Source organism: Leptonychotes weddellii, chromosome 14 (assembly GCF_054177405.1).
Source record: "Leptonychotes weddellii isolate Sample4059 chromosome 14, ASM5417740v2, whole genome shotgun sequence".
NCBI lineage: Eukaryota > Metazoa > Chordata > Mammalia > Carnivora > Phocidae > Leptonychotes > Leptonychotes weddellii.
In genome coordinates this window covers 32479534-32495880 of record NC_138382.1, presented here as the reverse complement: position 1 = coordinate 32495880, position 16347 = coordinate 32479534, and the positions used below count along the sequence as shown (strand labels likewise).

At 36.7% G+C, this 16347-nt stretch overlaps 1 protein-coding gene across 9 annotated transcripts in view; it reads left to right on the top strand.

Annotated features, from left to right (window-relative positions):
- The window catches only part of NFIB (nuclear factor I B), a 587047-nt gene that overhangs the window by 218478 nt on the left and 352222 nt on the right, over positions 1–16347 (top strand). For 8 of the 9 annotated variants that reach the window (XM_081802991.1, XM_081802992.1, XM_081802995.1 and 5 more), the window contains one exon: positions 10393–16347. This exon is cut by the window's right edge and continues 714 nt beyond it. The exons of the other annotated variant lie outside the window; for it this stretch is intronic. In XM_081802991.1, the coding sequence (XP_081659117.1) occupies positions 10393–10522 (130 nt within the window). In that variant the 3' untranslated portion in view covers positions 10523–16347. The remainder of the gene's footprint in view (positions 1–10392) is intronic. 9 annotated transcript variants of the gene reach the window in all.

Below are 16347 nucleotides of genomic sequence, written 5' to 3'. Positions count from 1 at the left end.
TGTAGGTATAAATAAACATAGCAGTTAACTCCCTGACTGGCTTTCTTTTTTTGAAACTATAGCCTGAACATGGCTTGTACTATCAAGTATGAAAGAGCAATATAATTGAATGAAAAAGAAAGCCGAAGGACAATCCAAGAATAATATAAACATTAGTTATTTTAAAACATTGGAGGAGGTGCTTTATGCAAAAGAGCAACTGGATTTATTGTTTCATTCCCTCTTCTCTGCCTTCACCCTTTCAAGAGAAGCAAAGCCACAAGTGAGTGGCTGTATGTGTCTGATGGCTTATATAAACATAGAAGAAGCCTTCAGATGGCTAAAATAAACATGCGCGTGTTACTGAAGGATATGTTTACACAAACCATTTGCTCAGCCTCTGAAATAATGAATAAATGAAGATTCCACTGAAATAATTGGAAGGATTTTTGTGTCTCTGCTGATGCCATAATTGAATGGCACCAAAGAGACTTTTATCAGGTACTTTCCATGTTACATGTGTTAGCAGTTCCTTTCTCTGAGTTGAATACTTCATTCTGTAGTTACTTTACACGTGTTTTTGTAAGAAATTGTCGTTTATTACTGCAATTCTAAAGAGTCGCTTGATTTCCCAGGAGAAATTTAGCAGCCAGTAAAGATTATTTGGATCTGGTTGGTCAGGAGAGGGAGGGCAAAAAGGAAGGAGTAAGAGCATTCATTCCATACATAGAACCCTATTTGCATAACGCTGTCCTCAACCATTTACCATCTCCGTTGCTTTGTCCATAAACCGTTCTTTGTAAAATATACGTCCTTTAAACAAAAATAATCTTCGATATTGGGTTGCAAACCATGTTTGTATGCAAATACATATATGATGTATACACACGCATGTGCGGATGCGCATGCATAAATGTGGGTATACACATGTATGTGCGTGTGTCTACACACATACCTAGACATAGGGCACATATATAGTAAGGACAGTATGTTTTCTGTCCTTAGGTAGTATCAAGAGTTAACTCTTCTTTCAACATTACACTTAGAGCATCCCTACAAATTCACTAGGTTAGCATTTCCTGCTTTCAGTTTGTTATCTTGACAACAGCTGGGTTGTTCCTGGAGTTCCTGGGGGGAGCTTTATTCTCAGAGTGCTGAATTTCCTTTTCAGCTGTCAGCTCAAAAGTGTGTTCAAAATGTTCAACTTCTTACTCACCATTCTGGGCCCCTAGCACCACTCTGGGACTATGATAGAAATGCTGATAAGGTAGATGAATGGAAGCATCTTTGGTTTGAGGAGGAGGAGAATTGCAGAAGCCAAAAATTCACATGTCCGTTGTTTGGTAGTGGGGTTACTGACTAGTGTTGTTCTTTGCATTGGAGTATTCTTTCTAAAAGAACTGCTCCATTCCCATCAAAAAATCATTTGCACCTGTTCTGAAATAAAAAATGGCACCGTTCTCGAAAACAGTCTTGATACAGTGTTCACACACACACACACACAGTATCAGTGATCTGGCTGTTGAAAAATACATTGGAATTTGCTGTAGTTTTGCCTAACTTTCTCCATTTATAAAGAAAGATTTGCACAACACAACATTTCCTTTTTATCTAGGAAACTCTTCAGAACACTTCCTAAGAAATTAATTGTATTCCAGCCAGACTCGCATGCTGCCATCCCACAGGAAATGGGTCAGCAATCCATTAAGATGCCATTAGATAATCTAATTTGGAACTTAATCTCTAAATTAACCATGCTCCATACTTGAAGCATACTTGAGAGAAAGAAAAAAGTTTACGTTTGAATCGATAGGGGAGCTGAAGCGTGAAGAAGGCTGTTTGTTTTTTCTGTAGCTGTGGTCACGTCTCAAGCCGTCTGGTAACCAGGAGAAACCAGACATGATGTAATTCCAGATTGAACTTGAACTTCAGGGACTTAGGATAGGGGAACAATGGACCATAGGAATCAATAATGTCCATTTTCCACATGATTATGTTTGGAGCTTTAAGTTAACCTTTATGGGAGAAGCAGCAGGATCTGCAGTGTGACCAAAATGAGATGATCCAGAGACAAGATGTTAGAGGAAAGAAAACTTTTTCCGTGATATTTTCTGAGCAGCACTGCAGATTCCAGCAGGATTAGAAAAGTTCCCGCTCTGCAGTAAACCGGTGGCCTGTTCAGAGCACTCTTTGTTCGCTTAGGTAGGACAAACTTAATCTTATGTTTCCTGTCAGATGATTTTTGGCTGCGCTACGGGAGAGGGAGGAGCATGGTTCAGAAAATTCCCAAACGTAAACCTTGCTGATTAACCCTTTGCAATGAAAGACGCACATTAAACACCTACTTTATTTGAAGATGTTTTACGTAAAGCGCCATATTTACATATGTATTACGTCCGCGAGGAATCCGCGCCCTCAGCAGCCAACGCCCCTTTTATTAAGTGACCTTTTTGATTTTCCTGTTTGCAGGGCTGTGAGTAGGTAGGTCGTGAATTTTTAGCCATATTTACTTAGATAACAGAGCACAGGAATGAGTAAATGTACTCATAAACATGAGAAAAAAGAAAAGGCAGGAAAGCCTGTTTGAGTTCAAGAAATTGCAGAACACGAATTTTGAATACTCGCCAACTGTTGAAAGTTACAATTATTCTCTCCTTTGTTAATTCTCGTTTTACGTGAAGGAGGGTCTTTTGGGTTTTTTTGTGTTTTTTTTTTTCCTTTTGCACATGTGATTCTTTCTGCACCTATATTAGCAGGCATGCTTTAAAACTGTGTTCAGTTCCCTAATCACTTGTGATTTTATGATTCGGAATTCGGATACAAATAAGTTCTGTTATTTAGAGGTGAAATTGTACAATTTTGTACATTACAAATGAACGCTGATTTTTGCTTTTAAATGAAAATCACTTGGGAAAGAATCGCTTTTTGCTTTTGTATAAAACTTACATTTCTTTTTAACTTAGTATGCCTTGGGTGATTTTCTCTAGTGAAAGGCACTATTTGGGAGCACTATTTTTGTGGAGAATTTTGTCTGCTGTTGAAGACTCACATATGCTAATAAGGGGAGCAGTAGTACTTGTAACAATAGCATTGAAAGGAACCCAGGGATAGAGGGGAATACAGACTAGAGAAAGGATGGAAACCCACATGTAGGGTTCTCGGCTGTGGTACAGTCTGTGGGAGGAGATCAAATAATTACTGTGAGCCTGATGATGCTATATTTTTTAATTGGCTGAAACCTCCCACAGCTACATAAGTCGTTACATATGTATGCATGTGTGTACTGTAATTTATTTACAATTAGCCATCTTTGTAGTAATGCTCTGTCTTTCATTTTCAGTTCTAAAACATGAAAAATAGCAAACATAATTTAAAAAAAAAATCTCCTTAACTTGGCCTGTTTAGGGGAATTGTATTTTTCTTATGTCTAAAGTAAACATTTTAAGGAAATACGTTCTTACTACTTTGAAGTATATAGGTTGCCTTGTTGAAGCGTCTTCTAGGATTTTGTAAGAGCTTTTTACTTAAAGAATACGGTAACTATAATGAGCACATTTTATCTTTAGCTGCAGTGGTCCAAACATAAGGGCTCTTCTTGCCCTGTGCTCTTCACTAGATAACATATTCGCTGGCAGAAGTCATTATTTTACTTAGGAAATGCTAATACTCATGCATGGTAAGGTTAATATTCAATCCAGCATGCTCCAATAACGGAAACACATCTGAAACAATTGAATATAAATTAATGAGCTTTGATGGCCTACCGTTTTGATATGTTATTTCCAAAATCGTTGGTCCCCAAGGAGTAGCAATAAAGAAGGCTATTTACCTACTTAGTTAAGAAACAAATACGTTTCTTTTTCATTACTATGAAGTGCTATTGCTTGCAGTTAGAATAATTCCACAAGCCACCTGCAGTTTATGATATTTGGTGTTTCCCAGAGAGCCCACAAGAGTACTTTGCAGTTCAGGCAAGAGCTGGCCAGGGAGCTTTCTGATACAGATTATTACAAATAGTAATAATCACTAGAAATCATCTTGCATGCAAATAAGATCATTCAGATAGCAATAATGATCCTTAAAAGGGGGGGGAAATAAATCGAAGAAATCCAAGACCGGTGTAAAGCACTTTGAATATTTCACTTCTAGTGTGGCATCATCTGCAGTGGAACTCAATGAGCAAGTTACTGACATATAGCCACATCTGTACCTACATCATCAAAGGCAAATACTGTATTCAGCTGAAAAGAATCTGCAATTGGATAAATAAGATACAGTTATTTGTGTTGAGATTTGGGCTCGAGAGTTATACTTCTCTGGGAGTCTCAGTGTGTCTGCATGATTTGGACCTTAATTCATAGCCTCTCTTTTATAATTTAAGGATAATAGAAATTCTTGTCCAGTGATAAAAGTAAAGTGTGTTTCACAAAAGAGGGAGACGAGGTAAAGCCTAGTGGGTAAAAATGTAGATCCTAGAACCATACTGCTAGAGTTCACATCCTGGCTTCTATGATGTAATAGCAACATGACTTGGGCAAAGCACTTAACTTCCTACTCCAGTTCCCTCATCTGTAAGATCGGAATGAAACTGGTACTTTTCTCATAGATTCACTATGAGGATGGAAAATTCATAAAACAGTACCTGGCAAATAATGCACACCATACTAGCAACGAGTATATTTATTACATCCCATTTTTTGTTCTAATACATTAATGAATTCTTAAATATATTCTTATTATATAATAATAACATATAATATAATATAATATAATAACATATAATAATTTTCGCAACTTTTCTTTTTTAAGTAAGCTCTATGCTCCACATAGGGCTTGAACTCATGACCCCAAGATCAAGAGTCCCATACTCTACCCACCGAGCCAGCCAGGTGCCCCCAACATAAAATAATTCTTAAATGTATAGGTACTTAAATATCACCCATATATTCCTTCAACTGAGCCAGCATATTTTCCCAAGACACCGTCTATAGCATTTGCATTATGTCAAAGTAAGCAGCCAGTCCAAATGCATACATACACAATCCAGGACAGCATGGCTTAATTAATACTTAATTAACCTGCCCTTGATTGGTTTTTCCAGGTAGATTTTAGCTATTAATAGGGGAAATTGCTTATTGTGCATTTTGGGACAGATACTAATACCTGTGTGTTAATTATTGTAGCAATAAAATTAGGAGTATTTAGCTAAGGAAGTAAAAAACTTTTCTTGGGGATATTTAAAACAGGTGCAAAAGAATGAAAGGTCAATCCTTCTTCTCAGTTAAGGTCTTTATTTTATTTATTTTCCATGCTTTCTGGGCCATTGCTTATTTTTATTGCTGTCTATAAGTAATGTAGCTCCTAGTAGAGTTGAGGTATTCCTGAATATATAAAATTCTTTGTGCTTTATTCCTATAATATTTTTGTTAAGCTTCTTGAAAGAGTACTTCCTACCTTTGAGGTAAATATGGTAGTCTTATGATTCAATCAGTATGTGAAATCTGAATGGGCAATATTATTACTCCCCTAAAAAGTATTAGTGAGCTGGATACTTTCACGTTTTATAAAATGCTTGACAAATGGGTGACCCAACCCATTATCAGATAAACGCAGACCAGTAATAAATGAATTTTGCCATTCTTCAAATAGCTCTTATTTCAAGACATAGTTGGAGTGAAGTCTTTGACTTTGTTTCGTTTCTTACTCAACTTATTACTCCATATATGTTTATTTGGCACTCTGTGGTTCTTGGGTGGTTACTGAGGTAAAAGCCAAGGGCCCAATCCGTCTGGCCTAGAAGACACAGTCTTGCAAAAAGAAAGCACAACCATCAAATGTTGACTTGTCCGGAGCAATTTTCTCTTTCACTGAATGACACAGAGTCTATTTACTACTTGTAGGTGCAGACACCAACTACTTTATACAGTTTATCCAGGGATATGAAATATATCCTTCCTTTAAAAGGAAGAAGTGGGTATCTTTTTACCCCGTAATCCTCACCATAAGGTCACTCTAATACAACTTCAACTAGATTTGTTTTCAGAGGATATATATTGAATTGCAGAGTTGCTTGATCACCCAAATCAACCACGTATTCTGTGCACAAGTCTCCCGCACCATTATTTAGGTTATGATCCAGCTGTGTGGGGCATCGGAAATCCACTGTCTCCTGAAGCAAATATTGCCTTCAAGAACTCTGTTCAAAAGTTCTTTCTAATCTAGGTGGACGTCTGACCTCCCAGGGAAGCAGTATAATATAGTTTGATATAGTATAATATAGTTAAATGGCCGTGGGAATCAGAGCTGATTCATATCTGAGGTCTAGGTGGGTAACTTGGGGCAAGTTTAAACCTCAATTTTCTCATCTGTGCAATGGGGATAATGGCAATTTCAAGAGTTCATTGAGAAAATCAAGGGAAAGAGCAAATGTAAAACACCCAGAAAGGTATCTTTCTCGTAGTAGGGCCTCAGGTTTTCTTCTGGAATTTTCTCCTTTTATGCTAATTCTTTCCACCTGAACTATACAGAACAAGTCTATATTTCTTTCCAACTCCACTGTTGTATCTTCCCTGTCTCCCTTCAGCTATTCCTCAAATGACATGATTTGGTGGGTTTCTTCATCAAAGAAATGTCATAGAGTTTGTTTCTCTTGAAGAGTGATGCCTAGAAGCAACACAATGCTTCAGAAATAGTCTGATTAGGATAAAATGGGCCGTCTCCTCCCATTAATGCATCTTAAGGTCAGAATAATTTGTTTCTTTGCCTCTTCCCTTTTTGGGGCAGCCACATCATGCATTTGGTGAGAATAATGTGAAAATAGTATCCATGATATCAGATATTTTATTTTTTAGAATTTTGATGTAACTTGCATCTGTTCTGTGTATAAGGAAATATCTCATTATATACATAGAGTAGAAGTTGTTAGGGTGAATTCTTCTTTGTGTTAAGGTATATTCAAAATCTCTTTTTTGCTTTTTTCATGCCTGGTTTTTTAAAGTTCTTTATATTCTTTTCCTTTTTTAATGGTATAACCTATATATATTTTCTAAAGATGTGCTTTCAACTTTTAGTCATGCTTATCTTCTGTTTGCCTAAAGAAAATGTGATTTGGCAATGGAGAATGGAATGAAAGCAAAGTCTGTGCATGTTTGAAGATCTATTGCTGAAGTAGCTTAACTTGACCTTGAATATTTTGAGATCTTTCAGTTATGTTCGCACATCTCTTAATACATAGAGGCACAGATTATTGGATTGGACAAAGGATAATTCTCACTCCCTTATGAATTAAGACTATTAAAAACTTCTCATATAACTAGTTTTGTACGTGGAGATAAGTATGAATATGTGTGTTTATTTTACCCATACTGGTGATCAGCAGCATTGATTTATATAGAGGGAGTTATATATGTAAAAAGCACAGTTACCTGAAAAACTATGCAGTTTTAGACATTCTCTTTTTGAGATGAAATGATATAGGTTATTTTGTTTGATTAAACTCTTTTTTACATTGTTATCATAATCTTTGAATTTGTTTTACCAGATTCTTTTCAATGAGACTACCAAAAAGCTCTCTAAGAAATGTCTGTGCCTTATAGTTCTGAACCTAACCTATAAATTGGCAATAAGAGACTTGTAAAACTCATATATGAGGTCTGCCTAGTGTTAATGTTTGAGATTTATTTCCCCCCAAAGGTTCATAAACAGTATTGACAAATATATTGCACACTGCAATTTTGACATGGTCATAATGTAGGATGGGAGGTTTGAAAAGTTTAAGTAAACATCTAAATTGAATTTGTTAGATATTCTGCAGCAAGAGTCCTGTTAGTTGCTAGCATCAATTTGTTTTTATTGAGCATTTTCCAAAGAATAATACATGTCTCTTTTTAGAACCACATAAGAAAGCTATTGCAAAATAAACCCCAAATTCTTGTCTTTTCTGCCATCAGTTAGAGAGACTTCTCCATTCAAAGACTCACATCTATTTTCAATCATTAAAATATACTTTATTTTCCTAAAGAATGCAATCTTTGAATTCCAGAGCCCATTGAATTTGGGACTCGCTTTTGCAAAGTGATTTGCTGGTTGTTGACACTGTCTTTTACTGTCAGGGATCATCAATTTGAGCTAGTCTTTCTGTTTTTCATACATGCTTCCCATTTTGGGTTAAAAATAGTGGATACCTGTTTTTGTAATTTATTTTATTAGCTAAGAAGTAATTAGCATTAGCTATAGCCAGACTCTACAGGGAATTGACAAGACAGTCATTTTCTTTATGGAGCTTACCTTTCAGTCGCTAAGATAATCACAGCTACAGGTGACTATGCTATGAAGTAATAACTACTCTCATAGTCCTGCGTAACAGAGCACCGTGAATGTGCGGGCGAGGGGAAAATAGCTTTCATGATGGATCGTGTAACATTTTCTCCCAGTCAATCATGCAAAGCACAGAAACAGAGATGTGTGTGGGAAGAGAGAAATATGTGAAAATAATTAAGTCTCTTGAAAAGGTTTCAGTAACAACTATTCTAATTCTTGAGAATTATGACTTTTAAACAGATAATGAGGACATACCTTTTTATTTTGAATTATTCCTCGTTCGAACTCTTATTCAATTATTCCTCCATCTTTAATTTTTGTTAATACCAAACATCTATAATTTTAAGCTCAGAGATGCCAATTTTCTTTTTATAGGGGGCCAAATCACAAGGTATTTGTGGACATACGTGATGATTATGAACCCCATTTTTTAAAAATACAGAGTTGTATGGGATTGGGAACACTTAAGTGATTTGTTTGTGTATCCAAAAATTTATTGAACATCCATCCTGTGCTGGTATTATATTAGATGGAGAGCAAAAAGAGAGCTGGACTTTGCTATCGTGGAGCTCAGAGTCTAATCATAAAATCCCTCCAGCGTGAAATTTTTCCATTGAATTATCAACTCAGAAATATGCACTTAGACATGTACTAATAAGACACATTTTGTGTGGAGATATCACCAGAGTGAAAGAAGTTATATACATAGGTATATATATATGTGTATATATATACATATATGTGTGTATATATATATATATGTATATATATATATCAGGTTCTTTTTTTAACCCAGGCTTTTTGTTTGTTTGCTTACAAAGTTGTTCTTCAAGTTAATATCCCATAAAGGTTTTTTGTACCTTTGGTCTTCATGTATGAAAAAATGAGATTGTCTAGGTTGATATCTACAATAATAGTATCCATCTCACCTCATGGTTTCAAAAGTAAAGGATACTACATTAAATTTAAAACATTGAAATGATGTCTCCAAGTCAGGCCATGACAAAACAGGCTATGGAATTACCAGTTTGATGTTTTCTTGGTTCGTGATGATTTATGCAGCTATTAATTAGCTGACATTCGTTCTGATTGGAGTGTTGAAACAGACAATGGTCTGATTAGGTATCCTGTCAAAATGTATGGTGTGCAGGGTTGTTTTGGGATCTGCAGATCTCAGGTTATTTTCCTCCAGATGATAACTTGTTTAATGAGAGATTACAATGAGTAATGGTAGCAATGAGAGAGCTGTTCCTCAAGTTTTTTTAAACAGCCCCAGATGCCACAGAGGTGAAAGGAGAGTTGGTTGGAGGGGGACAAAAACCTGGCCCTCTCGCTCCCTCCAGCGCCCCTCCCTCCCAGCCACCCCTCCCAGCTCTCCAGACACAGAACAACTGATGGCGGGTACAGGGAGTGTCCAGGCCTCTGGTGCCAGCGTTGCAAATGACATATTATGTACTGGCCTTCTTTAAAAATGTATTTTTCTCTTATCGTGAGGAAAAAGGAAAATCTTTCATGACAGCTGTCAGTTGTATTCAGTCAATAAGCAGGTGAAACACTGAAACCCATCTTATCACTGAATTGCTTATGAATTGAAAGTAAAGCAGGATCAGAGTGTAACTGGCAAACCATTGTGGATTTGCTGCTTTCTTTTTCCTTTTCTTTCTTTCTTTCTTTCTCTTTCTTTCTTTCTTTCTTTCTTTCTTTCTTTCTCTTTCTTTCTTTCTTTCTTTCTTTCTTTCTTTCTTTCTTTCTTTCTTTCTCCTTCTTTTCTTCCTTCCTTCCTTCCTTCATCAAAGTAGATCAGATATTTTAGGAATACGCCCAATCAGAGTTCAACAGTTGTGTGTAAGCCCAACTTGAATTTCTCCTGCCTCACCATTAGCCTTACCTTCCATGAAAGAAATAGACCATGCAGTGTATGTACCTATAATATTTATAATTAGCACAGTAATCTCATATGAAACTGTAATATGGAAAAAAGTTGTAGTAGTAATTTGATGCCTGTGGAATTTATATTTCTAATATCATTGTAGATGTTAACATTGTGTTTCTTCTTTTTCTCTTCCCTCCCTCCTGCTCCTCTCCTGTCAACAGTCCTGGTACCTGGGCTAGCTTGGTTCCTTTCCAAGTATCAAATAGGACACCCATCCTACCGGCAAATGTCCAAAATTACGGTTTGAACATAATCGGAGAACCTTTCCTTCAAGCAGAAACGAGCAACTGAAGGAAAATGAAATACAACAGTAGTTTAAGAAATTTAAAAAAAAAAAAAAAAGGAAAAGAGGAAGACTGGACAAAACAAAACAAAACAAAAGGGAGAAAGGAAAGCAACTGAAGAAAGAAGATATATAGACCAGCAATTGCAGCACTTACAATCACTAATTCCCTTAAGGTTGAAACTGTAATGACATAAAAAAGGGTCGATAATATTTCGCTGATGGTAGATCGCAGCCCCTGCAACGTACGTAGCCTTTGTTACATGAAGTCCGCTGGGAAATAGATGTTCTGTCTCTATGACAATATATTTTAACTGACTTTCTAGATGCCTTAATATTTGCATGATAAGCTAGTTTTATTGGTTTAGTATTCTTGTTGTTTACGCATGGAATCACTATTCCTGGTTATCTCACCAACGAAGGCTAGGAGGCGGCATCAGACGTGCTGGGTGACCGAGCCATGAGCCAGCCATTTTCTAAGCACTCTGATTTCTAAAAGTTAAAAAAATATATATATAAAATCTCTGTAGCCTTTAGTTATCAGTACAGATTTATTAAATTTTGGCCCTTAACCCAGCCTTTTCCAGTGTGTAACCCAGTTTGAAACCTTAAAAAAAAAAAAAAGAAAAAAGAAAAGAAAAAAAAAGAAAAAAAAGAAAAAAGGAAAAAAAAAACAGTTTGAACACAAAGGCTCTATGGAAGAAATGCCTCTATGTAGGTGAAGTGTTATCTCTGCATGCAACAGTAAAAATTAATATAATATTTTCCCCACAAAAGAAACACTTAACAGAGGCAAGTGCAATTTATAAATTTATATCTAAAGGGGAATCATGATTATAAGTCCTTCAGCCCTTGGACTCTAAATTGAGGGGATTAAAAAGAATTTAAAATAATTTTGAACGAATTTATTTTCCCCTCAGTTTTTGAGGGCATTAAAAAGGCATTAAATCAAGACAAATCATGTGCTTGAGAAAAAAAAATTAATGAAAACACAGCACTTATGTTGGTTTAGCTGCAGCCTCCTTGGAGGTAGGATTTATTTATTTAAAATTACTGGTTGCATCAAGAACCCATAGGGTGTACGTACAAAAGGTTCTATAAAATCTGCATTACAGAGACAAAGAGGCAGGCAAATCCATGTCACAAGGGTAAAGCTTACAGTTTACAAACTGGGAACGCCAGGGTGTAGGATATAAAAACGCACTCTTGAGAAAACAGATGTAATGAGGGTGCTGAAAACTTGCATGGTGCTTTCAGACATTAGCCTTGTTCAACAAATTTCTTGTATTGACAGATCTGTAGTGTGCATGGGCAGACACATTTTGCCTCTATGTCTCTTAAAATTTTAATTAAAAATACTCTTTCCAGTAATCCTAATTTGCACGAAGATATAATGTCCACATTACGTGCCTTGCCTTGAAATCTAAAAACAAAAAAAAAACAAAAAAAAAAAACAAAAAAGTGACATCACTACACTTGTTTTGCTGCATTTATTATCATTTTAAATCTTTACCATTTTTATGACAAAATATTTTGTACTCCAGACGAAGAAAAATGTGTGACATCATGGATTTTTTAGACAGTTATACCTTTATCTCACATTTATAAAGCATATCATGGCTGTGTATAGTTGCCGCTTAAAAATTGTAATCGACCAGCAATATTTTCAGTATTTTGGTGTTTTTTCTATTAACCTTTCATGTTTTTCATCTTCCAATTAATATTTGGGGGGGAGGGGTTTCAAATTTATACGAATTATGCAATACCAAGTTTTGCCTATATGTAGGTAGTGCTTTTAGCTGTATTGGTTATTATAGGTAAGTACACAGATTTAAACAAAAAATAATGTATGCTTTTTTTTGTTTGTTTGTTTTAATTGACCAAAGTGGGTACTGCTATTTTTGCAGTGTGATGAGGTCCTTTGTGTACTGAGAGATGGACAGGGGATTTTTTTTAATATACATATATATATATTCTGGGGTGGGTGGGAGGATTTTTAACACTTTACAGTGTAGCTGTGAAGCAGGGCACCCTGAGACGGGCCTGGGCTGCAAATCGACTGTTCTGTCTACTGTGACAAACTTCAACTTACACAGGTTCCCCCTTCTCTAACTTCCCACCTGGGGTGCAAGCTGAACTCCTTTCTGGTTTTTGTAACAACAGAAATCGTAAGAACAAGTGAACACAAAAAATTCTCCTGGAGGCAGACTTGGCTTAAAACAAACTGTCATATCTTTTTTTGTTTTGTTTTGTTTTGTTTTGTTTCTTGGTTTTTTTTGGTGGTGGTGGTAGTTTTTCTGGAAAGTTCCGGATCCACAGTGGAGAGTGAGCCTGTCTCATATTTGGCAAAAATATTGGTGGAAGAATCCACATAGCGGAGGTTTCACGCTTTGGGGGTTTAACACATGAGTCTGTTTTCTCCTAAAAAACCCATCATCCAGCGGAGGGAGTGCTCCCACATTCTTTCTCCACCACTTCTCTTCCCCCATTTCTTCCTTTCGTTGACGGTAGTGGATGATTTACCTGTGACTCACTACTTCAAATGGATGGCAGTGCACTTGGGGTTGTTTTTTTTTTTTTCTTTTCTTTTTTTTTTAATACATCCAGAGGATTGCTATATTAAATGTATTTGGACTTCTAGATTAAAATCAAAGTTCAGTTTTTAAGGAACAAAAAATTTAGTAAATCTTGTTACGTTTTCATTTTACCTGCCCTTTTAAACGGAGAACCAGAGCAGAAGGGAAATGTAGAATTTTCAGAAATTAATGTTCCTGTGGACGAATTAAGCCCATTAGATGCTGATGGGATTTTTTTAAGGGATGGTGCCTCAAATACATATTTGATTTAGTTTCCCCTGAGGGCTAGTGGGTGAAGGGAAGCTGGTTTTATTTTGCTCTTACACCCCTCCCCCAGCCCCCCAGTCCCATTGAGGCAATTCATTACTAGAAGGAAAATCTTTCAGAATTAGTGACACATGGAGGGCTGTCTTGAGGAGCCCCCTGACCCCCTTCCCCCAGGCCACGGCCTAATAAAATAAACTGTCCATTGTTCTCAACAGCATATGATTTAATAATGAATACTTTAGAACAATGCTTATGGGTCTAGAATTGTATTTGATTAGCCCATTCAGTCTGATAGCCCCCATGCCGAATAGCACAGCAGGATCCTAGCCACGCAAGTTGGAAAGTAAGTCCAATCATTTCTGTGATACTTACCCTGATACGAAACAGCTCATCTCAGCCAAGCTCTTCATGTATCTTTGACCTAGTAGGTGAACAAATCGAACCTCACAGGACTCGCAGTATTTTTTAAGGGCAGACTCGCTCTCTGTCTTTTTTTTTTTTTTTTTGCCAGAGAATGAGCAGTTCTAGCTAAGTCAGTTACACACTGTGGGTATTCCTGCCTGCCTCTTGAATACAAAGGCCTAGTTCAAGTGTTGCTTTTTGGTTTTTTTTTTAATCCATTTTTTTTTCTCCTTTCCTTTTGTGAGAAAACTATTAAACATACTACTATCTGTAGAAAATCTCAAATCCCATTTTTCGGCCTCCTCCTCTTTTACCAGGAAGTTTATCTTCTGACTAAGGGCCCCACTCTTGCAGATCTTGCACGCCCCTCCCTTCCCCAGAACTGCAGAGCTTCAGGATGGCGAAGGTCACCCAAGGGCATCAGGAGGTCACCTGCCCCCCTGTGTGTTCGGCGGCGGCGCTGTTTAGCTGTCCCTTTGCGTGGCTTTGCGGCCACCACTCACAGTGCCTCTGAAGTTTCCTCTGGAGTGACATGAGCGTTGGAGGCTTGTCTAAGGGAAAAAAAAATAAAATGAATAAATAAATAAAAGGCAGTGAAGGAGACTGTACATAAAGACATGGCAAGAATCTTAATTATAGCAATATAGTTATGGGGTAATGTTCGGGTGGGCAGCTCCATTAAAAAAAAAAATATGTGAATGAATCTGTGAAGCTGCAAAGTAGCAAGAAGAGTGAAAGATCTTCTTAATGAACCGCCTACCTTGTAGACAGTAATTTGTACACTGTATAGTTTTGTTAAGAATTTTTTTTTAAATTAAAATTCCCATGTTTGTAAAGCTAACTTTTTAACAATTATAATGGAACTATATGTTGTTTCCATTTTTAAAGTAAACAAGAATATTCCTTGTCTAGAGACTGGACTTGAGTTAAAACTCTCCAGCCTCTTAAGTTATGTATTAAAAAAAAAAAATCTGTCCATGTTAGGAGTTATTTCACAGATGCTTGTGCTTGAAAAGCATAGGCTACTAATCCTTTAAAAAAGTGTAAATGGAGAAAAGTTATATTTTATGAAGGTTATTTTGTTGTATTTAGTATTGGGAAAGTTGGTTTTCAGAGCATTTCAGAATGTCCGAAGCACCGCTGTCTTTTTATTAGTATATACGGCCTTTAGCAAAAGTTTTTGTGATTGTTACGTGATGGTATTTAAGGTTAAGTTTCACAGAGCATTCGGGATAGGCAGAAAACGAAATCAGTGCTATGTCTCACATAACGTGTCCTCAGGGAGCAGAGTATTGGATTTGGGACTGGTAGCTTCATAAGGACTCAACAAAAGAGATTGCACAGGGACATCTTCAGTGGTGGGACACTAGGACATGTGCTGTCCCTAGATTCAAAATCTAGGTACCGTGTGAAACGATGAAGGCTGCAGAAAGTTATCCCATATTCAGTGTACAGTATTCATTTTTAATGAAACAACTCTACAATATTGCTGGCAGATAGGCCCCGAGCATGACATTCAATATAGTTTACATGTTCCTGTCAAGGTCTTTTGTTAACATTAACCAGCTGCATGCTTCCTGGACTTTAAAAAATTGGGTTTCGATAGAAAACTTTTTTTTTCTTTTTCTTTCTTTTTTCTTTCTTTCGTTCTTTTTTTTAATGTGCAGGCTATTCAAGTTCAATAGTAAAAGCTCGAACTCGAAATTGAATGTTTTACTCCATGCTGAAGGAGCTGAAAGCTGCCTTCTTCATATTTTGCACTTTCTGGTAGTTCCCCAGTTTTTTCGAATTCCTTAAAAATTGTGTGGGTGGGGTGGAGCACTGCAGTTGGGGGATAGCATGGACCACTGATCTTTGCCCTTTGACCCTGCACAATGACCTTTGCATCAGCCAAACTCATTGCCATGACAACTCTTTGTACTGTGTCCGTGCCACAGATCTGTTGGTTACATTGTTAATAGTAAAGGGGACAAGTTGGAGACGGTCAATTTTTACATTTTTTTTGTTGCAATTTTTTCTTCAATGGTTGTAAGTAGTTGTTTTTTTTTTTTTTAATAATAAAAGGGTTCACTAGTTAATACTCTTTAGAAATATCTGTGTGTTGCAATTCAAATGTATGTTGAGATTGTGAAAAGAGCTTCAGTGCCACCAGCCTACCCAGATGCTAGACTCAGCCTCTGAGAACAACTCTAGCATGATGGCAGTTACCAGTGACACAAGGCGACCTCCACACGCCAAGAGCAGAGTAAGCTAGTGACACTAAAGCCGTCTTGTATTACTGTATTTTTGACAGAATGGTTTTGAAAACTGTGCTACAGGGACTGATGTGGCAAATATATCTCTTTATGCAGAAGGAAGTCTTTTTTTTTTTTTTTTAAAGAAGTATGGCTTATTATGCATTCTTCATCGAGGGCATTGAAGTTGCATGGACTGATTAAAAGTTGATGCAAAACGAGAAAGAAACAAACAAAAAAAAAAACCAGCAAAATGTTTACCAAAAAACTCAAACAAATGAGCAGTGCCTGTTCAATTTCACAGTCTCTGTTGAGTTCAGTTGTAAATATGTTTCAAATGACATTTTCTTGGAA